The 13786-nt window shown below is 41.0% G+C and overlaps 1 protein-coding gene across 4 annotated transcripts in view; it reads left to right on the forward strand.

Moving 5' to 3' along the window:
- ATP9B (ATPase phospholipid transporting 9B (putative)) overlaps positions 1–13786 on the forward strand; it is a 206763-nt gene that overhangs the window by 95470 nt on the left and 97507 nt on the right. For all 4 annotated transcript variants that reach the window (XM_082641455.1, XM_082641453.1, XM_082641454.1 and 1 more), the window contains one exon: positions 6800–6876. In XM_082641455.1, coding sequence (XP_082497581.1) covers positions 6800–6876 — 77 coding nt within the window. The remainder of the gene's footprint in view (positions 1–6799; positions 6877–13786) is intronic.

Here is a 13786-nt window from a genome sequence, read left to right on the forward strand (position 1 = left end):
CATCGCTGAGCACAGGCTCCGGACACGCAGGCCCAGCGGCCATCGCTCACGGGCCCAGCTGCTCTGCGGCATGTGGGATCCTCCCGGACCGGGACACGAACCCATGTCCCCTGCATCAGCAGGTGGACTCTCAACCACTGCGCCACCAGGGAAGCCCTGTATGATCCTTTTAATGTTTTGTTGCATTCTGTTTGCTAGTATTTTGTTGAGGATTTTTGCATCTATATTCATCAGTGATTTTGGTGTGTAATTTTCTTTTTTTGTAACATCTTTGTCTGGTTTTGGTATGAGGGTGATGGTGGCCTCATAGAATGAGTTTGGGATTGTTCCTTCCTCTGCAATTTTGTGGAAGAATTTGAGAAGGATGGGTGTTAGCTCTTCTCTAAATGTTTGATAGAATTCACCTGTCAAGCCATCTGGTCTTGGACTTTTGTTTGTTGGGAGATATTAAATCACGGTTTCAATTTCATTCCTTGTGATTGGTCTGTTCATATTTTCTATTTCTTCTTGGTTCAGTCTTGGAAGGGTATACCTTTCTAAGAATTTGTCCATTTCTTCCAGATTATCCATTTTATTGGCACAGAGTTGCTTGTAGTACTCTCTTATGATGCTTTGTATTTCCGCGGTGTCCGTTGTAACTTCTCCTTTTCCATTTCTAATTTTATTTTATTTTTTTAAATTAATTAATTTATTTATTTTTGGCTGTGTTGGGTCTTCGTTTCTATGCGAGGGCTTTCTCTAGTTGCAGCAAGTGGGGGCCACTCTTCGTCGCGGTGTGCGGGCCTCTCACTATCGCAGCCTCTCTTGTTGCGGAGCACAGGCTCCAGACGCGCAGGCTCAGCAGTTGTGGCTCATGGGCCTAGTTCCTCCGCTGCATGTGGGATCCTCCCAGACCAGGGCTTGAACCCATGTCCTCTGCATTGGCAGGCAGACTCTCAACCACTGCGCCACCAGCGAAGCCCTCTAATTTTATTGATTTGAGTCTTCTCTTTTTCTTGATGAGTCTGGCTAAAGGTTTATCAATTTTGTTTATCTTCTTAAAGAACCAGCTTTTAGTTTTATTGATGTTTGCTATTGTTTTCTTTGTTTCTATTTCATTTATTTCTGCTCTGATATTTATGATTTCTTTCCTTCTAGTAACTTTGGGTTTTGTTTGTTCTTTCTCTAGTTCCTTTAGGTGTAAGTTTAGATTGTTTATTTGAGATTTTTCTTGTTTCTTGAGATAGGCTTGTATTGCTATAAACTTCCCTCTTAGAACTGCTTTTGCTGCATCCCATAGGTTTTGGATTGTCATATTTTCATTGTCATTTGTCTCTATTTTTTGATTTCCTCTTTGATTTCTTCAGTGATCTTTTCATTATTTAGTAATGTTTTGTTTAGCCTCCATGTGTTTGTGTTTTTTACGTTTCTTTCCCTGTAATTTATTTCTAATCTCATAGCGTTGTGGTAGGAAAAGATGCTTGATATGATTTCAGTTTTCTTAAATTTACCGAGGCTTGATTTGTGACCCAAGATGTGATCTATCCTAGACAGTGTTCCGTGTGCACTTGAGAAAAAAATGTAATCTGCTGTTTTTGGATGGAATGTCCTTTAAATATCAATCAAATCTATCTGGTCTACTGTGTCATTTAAAGCTTGTGTTTCCTTATTCATTTTCTGGCTGGATGATCTGTCCATTGGTGTTACTGAGCTGTTAAAGTTCCCCACTATTATTGTGTTACTGTCGATTTCCTCTTTTATAGCTGTTAGCAGTTGCCTTATGTATTGAGGTGCTCCTATGTTGGGTACATATATATTTATGATTGTTATATCTTCTTCTTGGATTGATCCCTTGATCATTATATAGTGTCCTTCCTTGTCTCTTGTAACATTCTTTATTTTAAAGTCTTCTTGATCTGATATGAGTATTGCTACTCCAGCTTTCTTTTGATTTCCATTTGCATGGAATATCTTTTTCCATCCCCTCACTTTCAGTCTGTATGTGTCACTAGGTCTGAAGTGGGTCTCTTACAGACAGCATATAGATGGGTCTTGTTTTTGTATCCCTTCAGCGAGCCTGTGTCTTTTGGTTGGAGCATTTAATCCATTCACATTTAAGGTAATTATTGATATGTATGTTCCTATTACCATTTTCTTAATTGTTATGGGTTTGTTTTTGTAGGTCCTTTTCTTCTCTTGTGTTTCCCACTTAGAGAAGTTCCTTTAGCATTTGTTGTAGAGCTGGTTTGGTGGTGCTGAATTCTCTTAGCTTTTGCTCGTCTGTAAAGCTTTTGATTTCTCCGTCAAATCTGAATGAGATCCTTGGTGGGTAGAGTAATCTTGGTTGTAGGTTCTTCCCTTTCATAACTTTAAATATATTGTGCCACTCCCTTCTGGCTTGTAGAGCTTCTGCTAGAAATCAGTTGTTAACCTTATGGGAGTTCCCTTGTATGTTATTTGTCATTTTTCCCTTGTTGCTTTCAATAATTTTTCTTTGTCTTTAATTTTTTCAGTTTGATTATTATGTGTCTCAGCATGTTTCTCCTTGGGTTTATCCTGCCTGGGACTCTCTGTGCCTCCTAGACTTGGGTGGCTAGTTCCTTTCCCATGTTAGGGAAATTTTCGACTGTAATCTCTTCAAACATTTTCTAGGGTTATTTCTCTCTCTTCTTCTTCTTCTGGGACTCCTAAAATGTGAATGTTGTTGCATTTAATGTTGTCCCAGAGGTCTGTTAGGCTGTCTTCATTTCTTTTCATTCTTGTTTCTTTATTCTGTTCTGTGGCAGTGAATTCCACCATTCTGTCTTCCAGGTCACTTATCTGTTCTTCTGCCTCAGTTTTTCTGCTATTGATTCCTTCTAGTGTATTTTTCATTTCAGTTATTGTATTGTTCATCTCTGTTTTTTTGTTCTTTAATTCTTCTAGGTCTTTGTTCTTTAATTCTTCTAGGTCTTCGTTAAACATTTTTTGTATCTTCTTGATCTTTGCCTCCATTCTTTTTCTGAGGTCCTGGATCATCTTCACTATCATTATTCTGAATTCTTTTTCTGGAAGGTTGCCTATCTCCAATTCATTTAGTTGTTTTTCTGGAGTTTTACCTTGTTCCTTCAGTTAGTTGTTTTTCTGGAGTTTTATCTTGTTCCTTCACATCCTCTGCCTTTTCATTTTGTCTATCTTTCTGTGAATGTGGTTTTCCTTCCACAGGCTGCAGAACTGTGGTTCTTCTTCAGAGACAAAGTTTTGCACTAGTGTTTTACATCATTAAAAGAGCATGATAGCAAACATAATTTTAGTAGGTGGAGATTCTCTTCAGGTAGTAGATGTTGGTTTTTTGTCATGATGAATTTTTAAAATTTCTCACCATAAAAAGAGAGCGGAAGTAAGTGTAGCACAGCGTGAGAGACATCAGAGGGGGCAGGCCAGTCCTTCTTGAGGTCCAGGTAAGGGCTGTGGCTCAGAAGGCCCACCATCGTTAGCAGGGTCACGTACCCAGGATTTGATTCCAGGGGTGCCGTCCTCCATGGCCTTTGCCCTTCAGCACTTAGCATGTAATAGTTTATAGGAAAATACTTACAACATACCACATTTACATACCTGGTCACAGATTTTACATTTTCTGTATCTAGTTGTATGTAGCTATTGTATCCTATTTTTTTCATCATGTTGATATTTATTCTTTTTAATAAAGGATCAAGATTGAGTTCACTCATAAAGATATTTGAAGATTCTCTTTTTCTTTTTAAATTTATTTCATCTTTTGTTTCCTGTATGTTAGAATGTTGTTACTGATCCCCAGTACTATTGATTTTTGGCCTCTCTTCTCAAAGAGCCAGAAGCAACCGAAGCTGGAGGCTTGAGGTATCTTAGATAATTCACTGTGCACAGTGTTCATCTCCTGACTTTCATTCTCAGGATGACCTTGGCAAGTGGTAGCTCCTAGTTGTGAACTTCGGCAACACAGACACAAATGTAGGCATTATAACATGTTTGTCGCATAGGTAACCCTTTCTTATTCTTCCAGAGATAGAATTCAGTGGCCAGAGTATTGTGTCTTCTGAGAGAGTATTTAGGTTGTTTAAAACAATCGTTCCACAAGTTCAAATAAAGTGCCTTTAATTTTAAATTTTGTTGAGTCATTTTTAAAATGCAAGGTTTTTTCATGTATTTCAAATCTTTTAACACATGCTTAACTCTATTTAAAAGCCTATTAATGTACTAGACTCTATATATAACCAGACTTCCGTATACTGAGATATGTTTGAAATACTTTGGATTTCCAGGAGTAATACAAGGGCTCTTATCTTCTTTACACTTGATTACAAGTTGAGAAGGAAAGACCAGAATTTTTAAAAATTTTATTCTTTAAAAGTTATGTGTCACTACTATATTTAAAATAGATAACTAATAAAGACCTACTGTATAGCACAGAGAACTCTACTCAGTACTCTGTACTGACTTATATGGGAAAAGACTCTAAAAAAGAGCGGGTATATGTAGATGTATAACTGGTTCACTTTGCTGTACCCCTGAAACTAACACAACATCGTAAACCAACTCTGCCCCAATACAGATTTTTAAAAAAAAGTTATGTGTCGATTGAATTCAGGTTGCCTCCTGGTGAAGTGAGCTCAGGCCTTCCTCTCTGGCTGTAGAAACCAAACGCATGGGAGTAAGGACTCAAGTTGACACAGACAGACAGACAGACACAAGGACTGAGGGCACCAGAGAGGGACAAACACAACTTCCCAGGGTGCCATGCTTCTTCTCCTTGTTGGTTCAGAGAACCAGGAAACTTGCCATGTTTCAGTAATAGGTGGATATGGGAGCATTCCGATCTTAAGTTGCCGAGAGCCTGGAAGGAAGGATGAGTCCTCTAGAACCCGCTGGACGTATGTGCCCAAATGGGGGTCCAGGCTGAGCCCCAGAGCAGGACTGCAGGTTCTGTGCACAGAGTCAGGGGCCCAGGGCTGATACGGATGGTGAAAAATACAGAAAATGAGAGTAAACTTTTGGAAAATTTATAAGAATTTGATGAAGGAATTTAATGTTAAGAAGATTGGGACATATGTTTTGTCAAATTTGTTTTGTTATTTGTTTCTCTTGGTAATTTATCGATGTGGTATTTTGCAAAACTAGGCCTTGTGACCGATTAGAAATTTAAAAGTAAAACCTGTACCACACATAGTTTGCATGGCTTCTGCTTTAGAGAAAACTTAGTATCTGGGATCGGCCAGCAGGGGAACCGGTCCCACTCGGGCGTCACTCGAGGGGCCGGACCCAGAGAGCTCTGGTGCAGGGACACAAAAGCAGCATGGAGGCTGAGAGGCAGGAGCAGTGGGGGAGCAGGAACGCACACCAGCCTGCAGCTTATGATTCAAAACAGGTTCATGTTGCTGCTTCTCAAGCTTCCGTCTCATGGGGCAGTTTTTGTGGGCTGGGAAGTGGGCGAGCAAACTCGGTTCCTCACTTCTGTGGTCTTGCTCCTTGATGCTCCTGATGCGCCGTTTGGAGCCCAGCTCAGTGCAGATGTCACCAGTCGCTCTCTGTGTCCTCCGCTGGTGGAGTGGGGGTCCATAGTCACATGGGGCCACTCTGCTTTGAAAAGCACAGTAAATGCAAGCCTCACAGCTTCTCAGGGCACACAATTAAAAAGGGGAAAAAAAGAAATGCTTATTCTAAAAAAGAGCAAACATGTAACCTCTGTAGGTGTCACTGCCGAGCAGTACGTACCCTGACATCTTCTGTCTCCCTGGGCGTTCCGTGGAGGAGGCTTTTGGTGGTGTGCTGAGATGTGTGGTGCACAGCTGTCATTGTTACGTAGACCCGAGATCACCTCGGTCACATTTACTCCACGGGTCCTGCCTTAAGACTCACTAAATTCCACACATTACATTAATGTGACATCAAAGAGTTTTTGTATAATTATTAGGGTTAATTCTGCAGTGGTTGTTGATTTCAGTGAGTATTATGGATATATCATCTTTCTCACCTTAATTGTGTTTCTCACCTTCAAATTTTGTGAAAATTAGAAATATAAATTATGCACAGCAGCAGTTCTAGAGGCGGACATCCATGGTTTTTAATTTGACATTCCAGAGATGAATGCCTCTGATCTGAGCCTTTGTAATGTATAGGTCGTTCTAGGGGTATTTTACTGTTCTTTTATCTCAAGTTTGATAGACCACAAAATGATCATTTCTTCTTAACATGTACAATTAGAAAACCAAACTTTCAGGAGGCAGGAATAAAAGAGACATAACATATACATTCAAAATAAAATATTGTCTTTATAATACTTCTCTTACCGTTTTCATTGTCTGTGTCCTGAAATGTGAGCAAAGGCTCTTGTACCTGGTTGTCCTGCATCTTTACAGTGAAAGCATGCTCTCAGACTCTTGTTCAGAGAAACTGAGCCCCCCCCCCCACCCGGTACCATCTTGTTTGGGATCACATGAATTGATCAGTTAGAATGTAAGCTCCCTTAATGTAGCTTCAGTGTTAGAGTTACCATTTTAATAGGCATTAATGAATGAACAGTGTCACGCTTTCTGTTGCCAGTGAAAAGAATATTAGTACATTTTCTAATGTTTTGTGTAGGTAAATTAGTATCACTTAAGAAATCATGTGAGTTTTTCAAAGTTTATTTTTAAAGTTGAGATTAGATTTTCTTGAACTACTGAAATTAAACATGCTGTCGGATACATCTATGTAACATCAAATGGTGTCGTAATGTTTTCCATCAGAACCATTGATTAGCAAGTGTTGCTTCTGTGCATATCCTTCAAGTTTCCCTGTAAGGGACCACTTTTGTGTTTTGCAGGTACTATAATAGGTGTTGTCATTTATACTGGAAAAGAGACTCGAAGTGTAATGAACACATCCCATCCAAAAAATAAGGTAGGCTAGCTTGAGGACCGACCGCTTGACTGAACTCACCTCCTCCTTTCAGTGAGAGAACACGTGTAGTTCTGAGTAGCTTGTTTGTGAAACAGAGTTTCAAAATGTTGGTGATTCAGGATATGAATTCTCTGTGTTTGTATAACAGCATGCTCGTGTAGAAGAATTTTCAAAACTATTTTTTCTTGGCTAATCAGAGTTTTGTATGTCTCTTAAATTTTCATTGTTGTATATATAATTTGCCCATAATTTAACAGTTAATTGTGGGTCTTTTAATTTCTCCTCAATCTATTTATTTTACAATTTGCACTCTATTTGTATGTTGATGGTTCTTTTTTAAAATAAAGGAAGCTATATTAATGTTTTTATGGTATGTAATTTGATAGTGTTTTATTGTTAAACCAGTTTTATTTGTTATTTCCATTTCAGAAGAAGCATATTGAAAACCAGATTTTAGTTTTTAGACTGCTTGATTATATTCCTAAATTAATTATATTCCTGTTATAGTCCTAAAATTGTTATTTATGCAGTCATCGTGTGTGTAAGTTAAATCATAACAAAAAGTTAGTTTGAATTCTCAGTAGTTATGATTTGAATAACACATTTTGTATCAAGCCGTAATACGTGTTAATATCTACTGAATGAGAAGCTCTTTCTAACTGTGCATTTTACTCACTTTTCTTTGAAATATAATTTGTGTGTATCTAAGTAGAGCAAAAAAATCCTCTCATGGAGTCACATCTTGCTTTGTGAGTAATTCATAGGAAAGGTTGTCTTCTGCAGGAAATTTTATAACAAAGCAATAGAAATGAAATAATTCTTTGAAAGATATCTTTTAGGACAAGATGTGTTTCATTTTTTCAGCTAAATACTATTTTAAAAAATAGTTAACCCTTCAAGAACTAGGGAAGCATCCCTGATGCTGTGAATGCCTGGACCTGCTTGCAGTGCAGCTGACTGTGCTCCCTGTATGGAGAGCATCCCCAGCTGCCTCCCAGGGTTGCATCTGGTGACATTTTATATTCCTGTATTTGTTAGGGCTCCAGATGTCTGTGGGTGACATGTTTACAGAAGTCAAAGAAAAATGTTGTGCTACTATTATTTTAGTATAAATTCTGATTTTGATAATGGGGGAAAAATTCTCTGTCGATTTATATATATATATATAAAACTTGGCTTTAATTTGAGTAAATCAAATATACCCAAGTCAGTGATTCTACAATATAGTTAAATTATTTAAAAACAAATTACTAAACTAATGACAGGAGTTAGAATCGCATACATAGTTATGTGTGTTTTCTGGCGAGTATGGTGTTTTTAGTAAGCAAAACTTGGATGTCTAGTAACACGTATATGATTTCTGGGGTCTTTCCTTAATCATTTTACTTTTACATTTATGATGGTATTTGAGGGTAAATTTAATTTTAAATATTAAGTTTAAAACCTGAAAACTTTGTAATCCAGCTTCTTTTCTTGTTCTCCCTTACCCTTCAGTGCCGCTCGCTTCCTGTCACTTTCTCACCATCTGTCTACACACAGCCACTTCTTTCCTCGGGGCACCTTCGGTTTTGGCGCAGGTGCTTGTTCCCTTGGGTGTTGATCCAGAGTTATTTAGGTGACCTTTCCCAGGTTTCTGACCGCAGTGAAGAACTCTGGCCCCTGGGGGTGGACCAGCCTGGGTTAGAGTCTGGGTGTTGCACTGACCAGCTCTTTGACTGTGGGCAAGCGGCTTAATTCTGCGCCTTATTACTCAGTAAATGCCACCCGTCACTATTACCTTTCTACAAAGTGCAATGTGAAATATGAATGAGTGCCGTGGTTTTTCAGCCCCGCCCTCCTTGTCAGTCAAGACACGCTCCCTGAGTAGCTCCCAAGCCCGGGGCTGGCTTCCGAGCCGCCCGCCTTTCAGGTCCCCCGCTCTGCCCTCCCGCCTCTGCCCTCCTCCACCTCCTCGTCCTCCTCGTCCTCTCAGCCTCCCTTCCTCCTTCCTGATTCAGGCAGCCTTCCCAGCTTCCTCGGTGTTAGCAGAATCTCTCTTGCAGCAGGAGGAGCTCCTTTGGCGTCTTGCAGGGTTGGGCTCGGGTCCTTGCTCTGCCGCTTGGCAGCCTCACGTGGGGAGCAGACGTGCTCTTTTTGGGGCCGCACCTTTCTGGGGCTTGACCAGCGTTTGCCTCACCCCTTCTGGTTGAAAGCCCTAGGGAAGCTCTCCCACAGGCAGGCACTGATCTGAGCGCTTTATGTCCGTTATGCCGTGAGTCTGCATGGCAGCCCCGGAGGAGCCGGAGCCGGCTGGCTTTGGAGCAGGGCGACTGCAGCTCAGGGAGTAGCCTCATCGGTGAGGGGCTGCCGCTCCCTCAGGGCACTGCGCGGGGTAGAGCTCCAGCCTGAAAACGCTCTTGTAGATCAAGGCATCATCTTAGGAGAGAGAGAAAATCTCTCAATGCGCATATGTCATTAAATCTTTCTAAGTGTTAAATGCCGGATTTATAAGAATAAAATTCAGGAAAATGTTGCAAGCATGCTACAGTGGGCAAAAAGCAGCAGATGTAATTTATCTAGGGCAAGTATTGATATATGCTGAAAGAAAAGAATACGTGATGTTTGAATCCTAAACAGAGAGGGAAGACAGAAATTATGCTCACTGTTTGTAAGACATTATTATCTGCAGACTACATTTCAGTGTTCCTCTGTAGCTTACTAAACCAGCAACTTCTGGATTTCACAGAAGGCTAGTGGAAACAAAAAGCAAACATTTAAAATGCTTTGAATCACTTGCCTGAGTTTCATTGGATTTCTTTGGGGAAGCCACACTGTGCCTTACCCTCCACTCTGAGCGCTGCCCTGTGCATGCAATGCCTGTGGGGATAGAGTGTCAGGTCAAACAGCCCTGGAAGCACAGTGGCGCACACACCAGACGTTCCTTCTCTCCTCGTGTACACGTCTGAGATGTGGGCAGGCGCTCTGCTCGGCACCGTCCCTCGGGGGCCCCTCCTGGAAACACGCCTTGGTGACCGTGGGGATAAGAAGAAACTGGCGTGGCAGGTTACACACGCCTCCCCGCTCAGCCGGTCAGCAGTGTGGGCGTGTTTCCTTGGCCAGAGCACTTGAATGGCTTCACCAAAGTTGGAGGAATTAGGGACGTACGGTCCTACCCCAACCGTGGAGGAGGGAGAATTGGGGATGTTTAATGACAAGCGCTGCTGACCACCGGCTTATGGGCGAGAGTTTCCAGCCTTTCACAGAGAGTTAAAAAACAAGGAGGAGCCTCTTAGAGCCCTAAAAGTGCCAGCAGCGAGGGTGAAGCAGGGAAGGGTGGCCAGGAAGGAAGGCTGAGAGGACAGCACTTGCGAGTGGCCGGCAGTTCGCAGCGGGCCGTGGGGCGGAGGCCCCGGGGGTGGAGAACCGAAGGGTCCGCGGACTAAGCACATAGAAGTCATGGTGAAGTGAAAAGCTCGGGTGGAGGGCAGATGCAGGGGTAGGTGGAAGACTCTGAAGGAGGAGTCTGGGGCCAAGGCTGAGCGGGGGAGGCCGGACACGCCTCTAGGCAGGGCCCGAAGCACCAGAGAAGCCATGGTGGTAAGAACTGACTGATGCTACCCTGGGGAAAGGATTTTATTGATTTTGTTTCTGGTGAGAAAATCAATACCACAAAACTATTGATGCTTCCAGTGAAAGAAGAGAGGGTCTTAGTTTATAAAGAGGAAAAATATTCTTTGGAAGAATAAGTTTCATAGGCATCTAATAGTAACTTAAATATATAAATACAAAATGACTTAAAAGGAAAATTATATACTGTTATATGGAAAACAGCTACCATAGAAAATATGACGTGGCTTCTTTGATTTTGCAGAAAATATTTACACTCACAGACATAGAAAACTTACGGTTACCAAGGGGAACGAGGGGAGGGGAGGGATAAAGTAGGAGTTTGGGATTGACATACACTACTGTGCATAAAATAGAGAACCAACAAGGACCTACTGTAGCTCACAGGGGGCTATACTCAATATTTTTAAATAACCTATAGGGGAAAAGAACCTGAAAAAGAATAGATATGTGTGTATAACTGAATCACTGTGCTGTACACCTAAAACTAACACGAAATTGTAAATCAACTAACTATATTTCAAAAAAATAAATAAAAATAAGAATAAAGAAAGAAAAGATTTACAGTCATCTGTTAATCAGCCAGTATCTCCCTCCTTCCCCCCGCCCCGCTCTTACTCCATATTTCATTATAGTGTATACAGGAGCATCATGCAAATTTGTAAATTGCTCTAAGTTCCTAGAATGAAAAACGCTACAGTTAAAGCAGTGCTAATTTAAGGGGAAAAAAGTTAATGATAATAACAATAATTGATGTAGTGAAATTGATGCAGAACATGGTAAGAATTTGAGACAGTTCCTAAAAGCATTGAGAAAGATTATAGCCTAACAATTTAGGCTCTTAAATTATTGGGCAGTGTTAGGGACCCAACTGAATCTTAAATTTATCATGGAGCCAGTAATGAGTATGTGGCTTTCTCAGGCTGATGTTCAGGAGTCCCCAGGCAGAAGTGAAGAAATGGCTGGTCTAAAGTTTCAGCTTGTGGGGTGGGAGGGTCAGAGGAACTACCCACAGATGCCCCCGGGCAGAGTGCTGAGACACAGGGGCCCTGCACGTTATGCCACGGGACTTCATAGCGTTGTTAGTACTCACGCCCACTCGCAGGGCCCCCTTCCCCTGTCCTGCGCACAAGTTCGCATCTTTGGTGGCGGCTGTTCCGAAGAGCCATCTCCCTCTGGCATTACTACGGCCGCCTCTGCTGCCCTAGGAACGTGAGTGTCACTTCCCCGTTGAGGCTGGGGCTTCTTGTGGACCAGCCTGGGCACCTTGTAAAATGTTGTCCTTGGGTTGAGCAGATGGATATTAGATAAGTTGACCAGTTCGTATTGGTTGTTTCATAAAATGTATCTTAAAACTTAACCTACTCAGCTAGTGTCTGAAGCCTTTTTTGGGCCACTCTCCTATTTGTCATCATTTTGTCCATCTTGCTCTTCTCTAGCTGCATGACAACTTCAGACAGAAAAGTAAGGAGAAAAGTATGATCACTCATACACCCTGAACCAGGTTAAACACAAGTTCCCTACTAGTTTCATCTTTTTCTGTGGTTACAGATGTCATGCCACTTTAACCCAAGTGTGCATTCTTAAAAAATAGAAAGTCCGGCACTTTCTGTAGCTGTGCCTCAGCCTCCTGTCTTACTCTGTGGCTCCTGACCTGCACAGCCCAGTTGAATGGCCCTAGGTTGGCGACATCAGCTTCACATCCGGGGCACTGATTCGACCCCCTAGAGTCCCTCCCCTCAGACTTCCCGAATCCGAACCTCTGGGGGCTCTGACACACACTAGAGACTGAAAGCTACCGTCCCCTCGGTGGACACCGCAGTCGGAGATATACAGAGAATCCTGCAAAATTAATCACACTGTAACTGAATTCTGTGACTGTGACAGATGTCCCACTTGAATTCATCCTTTTAGAATGGCCTTGAAGTTCCTTCTGGAAATCCAACTTGCAATTTTATGTAATCAGCATATACAGTTTTGCCCTTACAACAGGACCTTAGTAGAATACTTTTTAAAATGTAGCATGTTTTATACAGACATGGAGATTAGGAATAAATCCTAAAATGTTGTTAGGTGGAGGAAAGCTCTAAAGTGTTGAGAAATTCCTAAAGTTCCTTCTCAGGGTTAGAATGTGCCCCTCACAGTGTTCACGGAGGCAGATGTAAAGCAGGGATTGGGGTCTACTCAAAGTTTGAAAATTGTATTTTAAAACTTTGAACAGATCAAAAGTTTTTATTACTCAGCCATTACTTTTACAGTAATATTTGGTGAAAGTTTAACTTACAAGGACTACAACTTGAGTTGTGGGTTGTTTTATAAAACCTAGCTTCGGATATATTTAATAAGATGATACTTGATTACATTTAAGAGGGAAAAATTCTTACAGGAGGTTAAGAAAAATCCATTGCGACAGGTTGCCATTGTCATGCCATTCATAATAATAAGTCGCTCAGAGCAAGAACAGCAAGGATGAAATGATAATACAAAGTGCTTCCAGCAGTTATTGTAATCCCTGGGGCACATTGATTTGTGTTTCTAATAAAAAAGAAGCTTTCAGATGTCTCATTGACAGACAGACAGGTGATACGCGCCATTATGTGAATTAGAGCCGCTTCTTGTTATCTGAATGGTTGTAAAGGCATTTTCAGATAATAGAGCAAAATAGAATCAGCTATGGTGTACTTTGCAAGTTGAAATATCAAGGCTGTTTGGAGAATCGCTCTTTTATTTTAAAAAGGGCAGTTTATTAATATTTTAAAAGTCGTGTTGATTTATATTAAAATTTTACAGTAGAAAGATTTATTATTCTGTCTTCTTGTGGTTGCATACCATCATCGCACCCCTTAATTTTTTTAATAGTTACCTTCTTGAGTAATAAAATATTCTTGAATTTAAAAACTTGTTTAAAAATGGGATCATGTGGTTCACAAAAGAGCTATATGTTGTGGAATATGGTCTTACAGTCAATCTACATAGATAGTAGACCGGAATGCTTTTTTGATAACTGTTATTAATATGAACAAATCATAGCATTTCAAAGCCTCACCGGGGAGAGATCAACTAGAGAAAGAAGCCCCCAATAAAGTCATTCAGTGGCACGTAGACAGGGCCCAGTGTGGCTCTCGGGGTTGTGACGGCACACACACTGCCTCACTGCACTTGTTCAGCCGTATACTTTGATATTACAGCTGCTCACAATTAAAAGTTGTGTTTCTTCATCAGCAGTGTGAATATAAATAAACTTATAATTTCAGGAAAGCAATAAAGAGGCAAGATGCTGAATGGAGAAGCAGTCCTAATGATA

This window comes from Mesoplodon mirus (assembly GCF_964341445.2).
Source record: "Mesoplodon mirus genome assembly, chromosome: 13".
NCBI lineage: Eukaryota > Metazoa > Chordata > Mammalia > Artiodactyla > Ziphiidae > Mesoplodon > Mesoplodon mirus.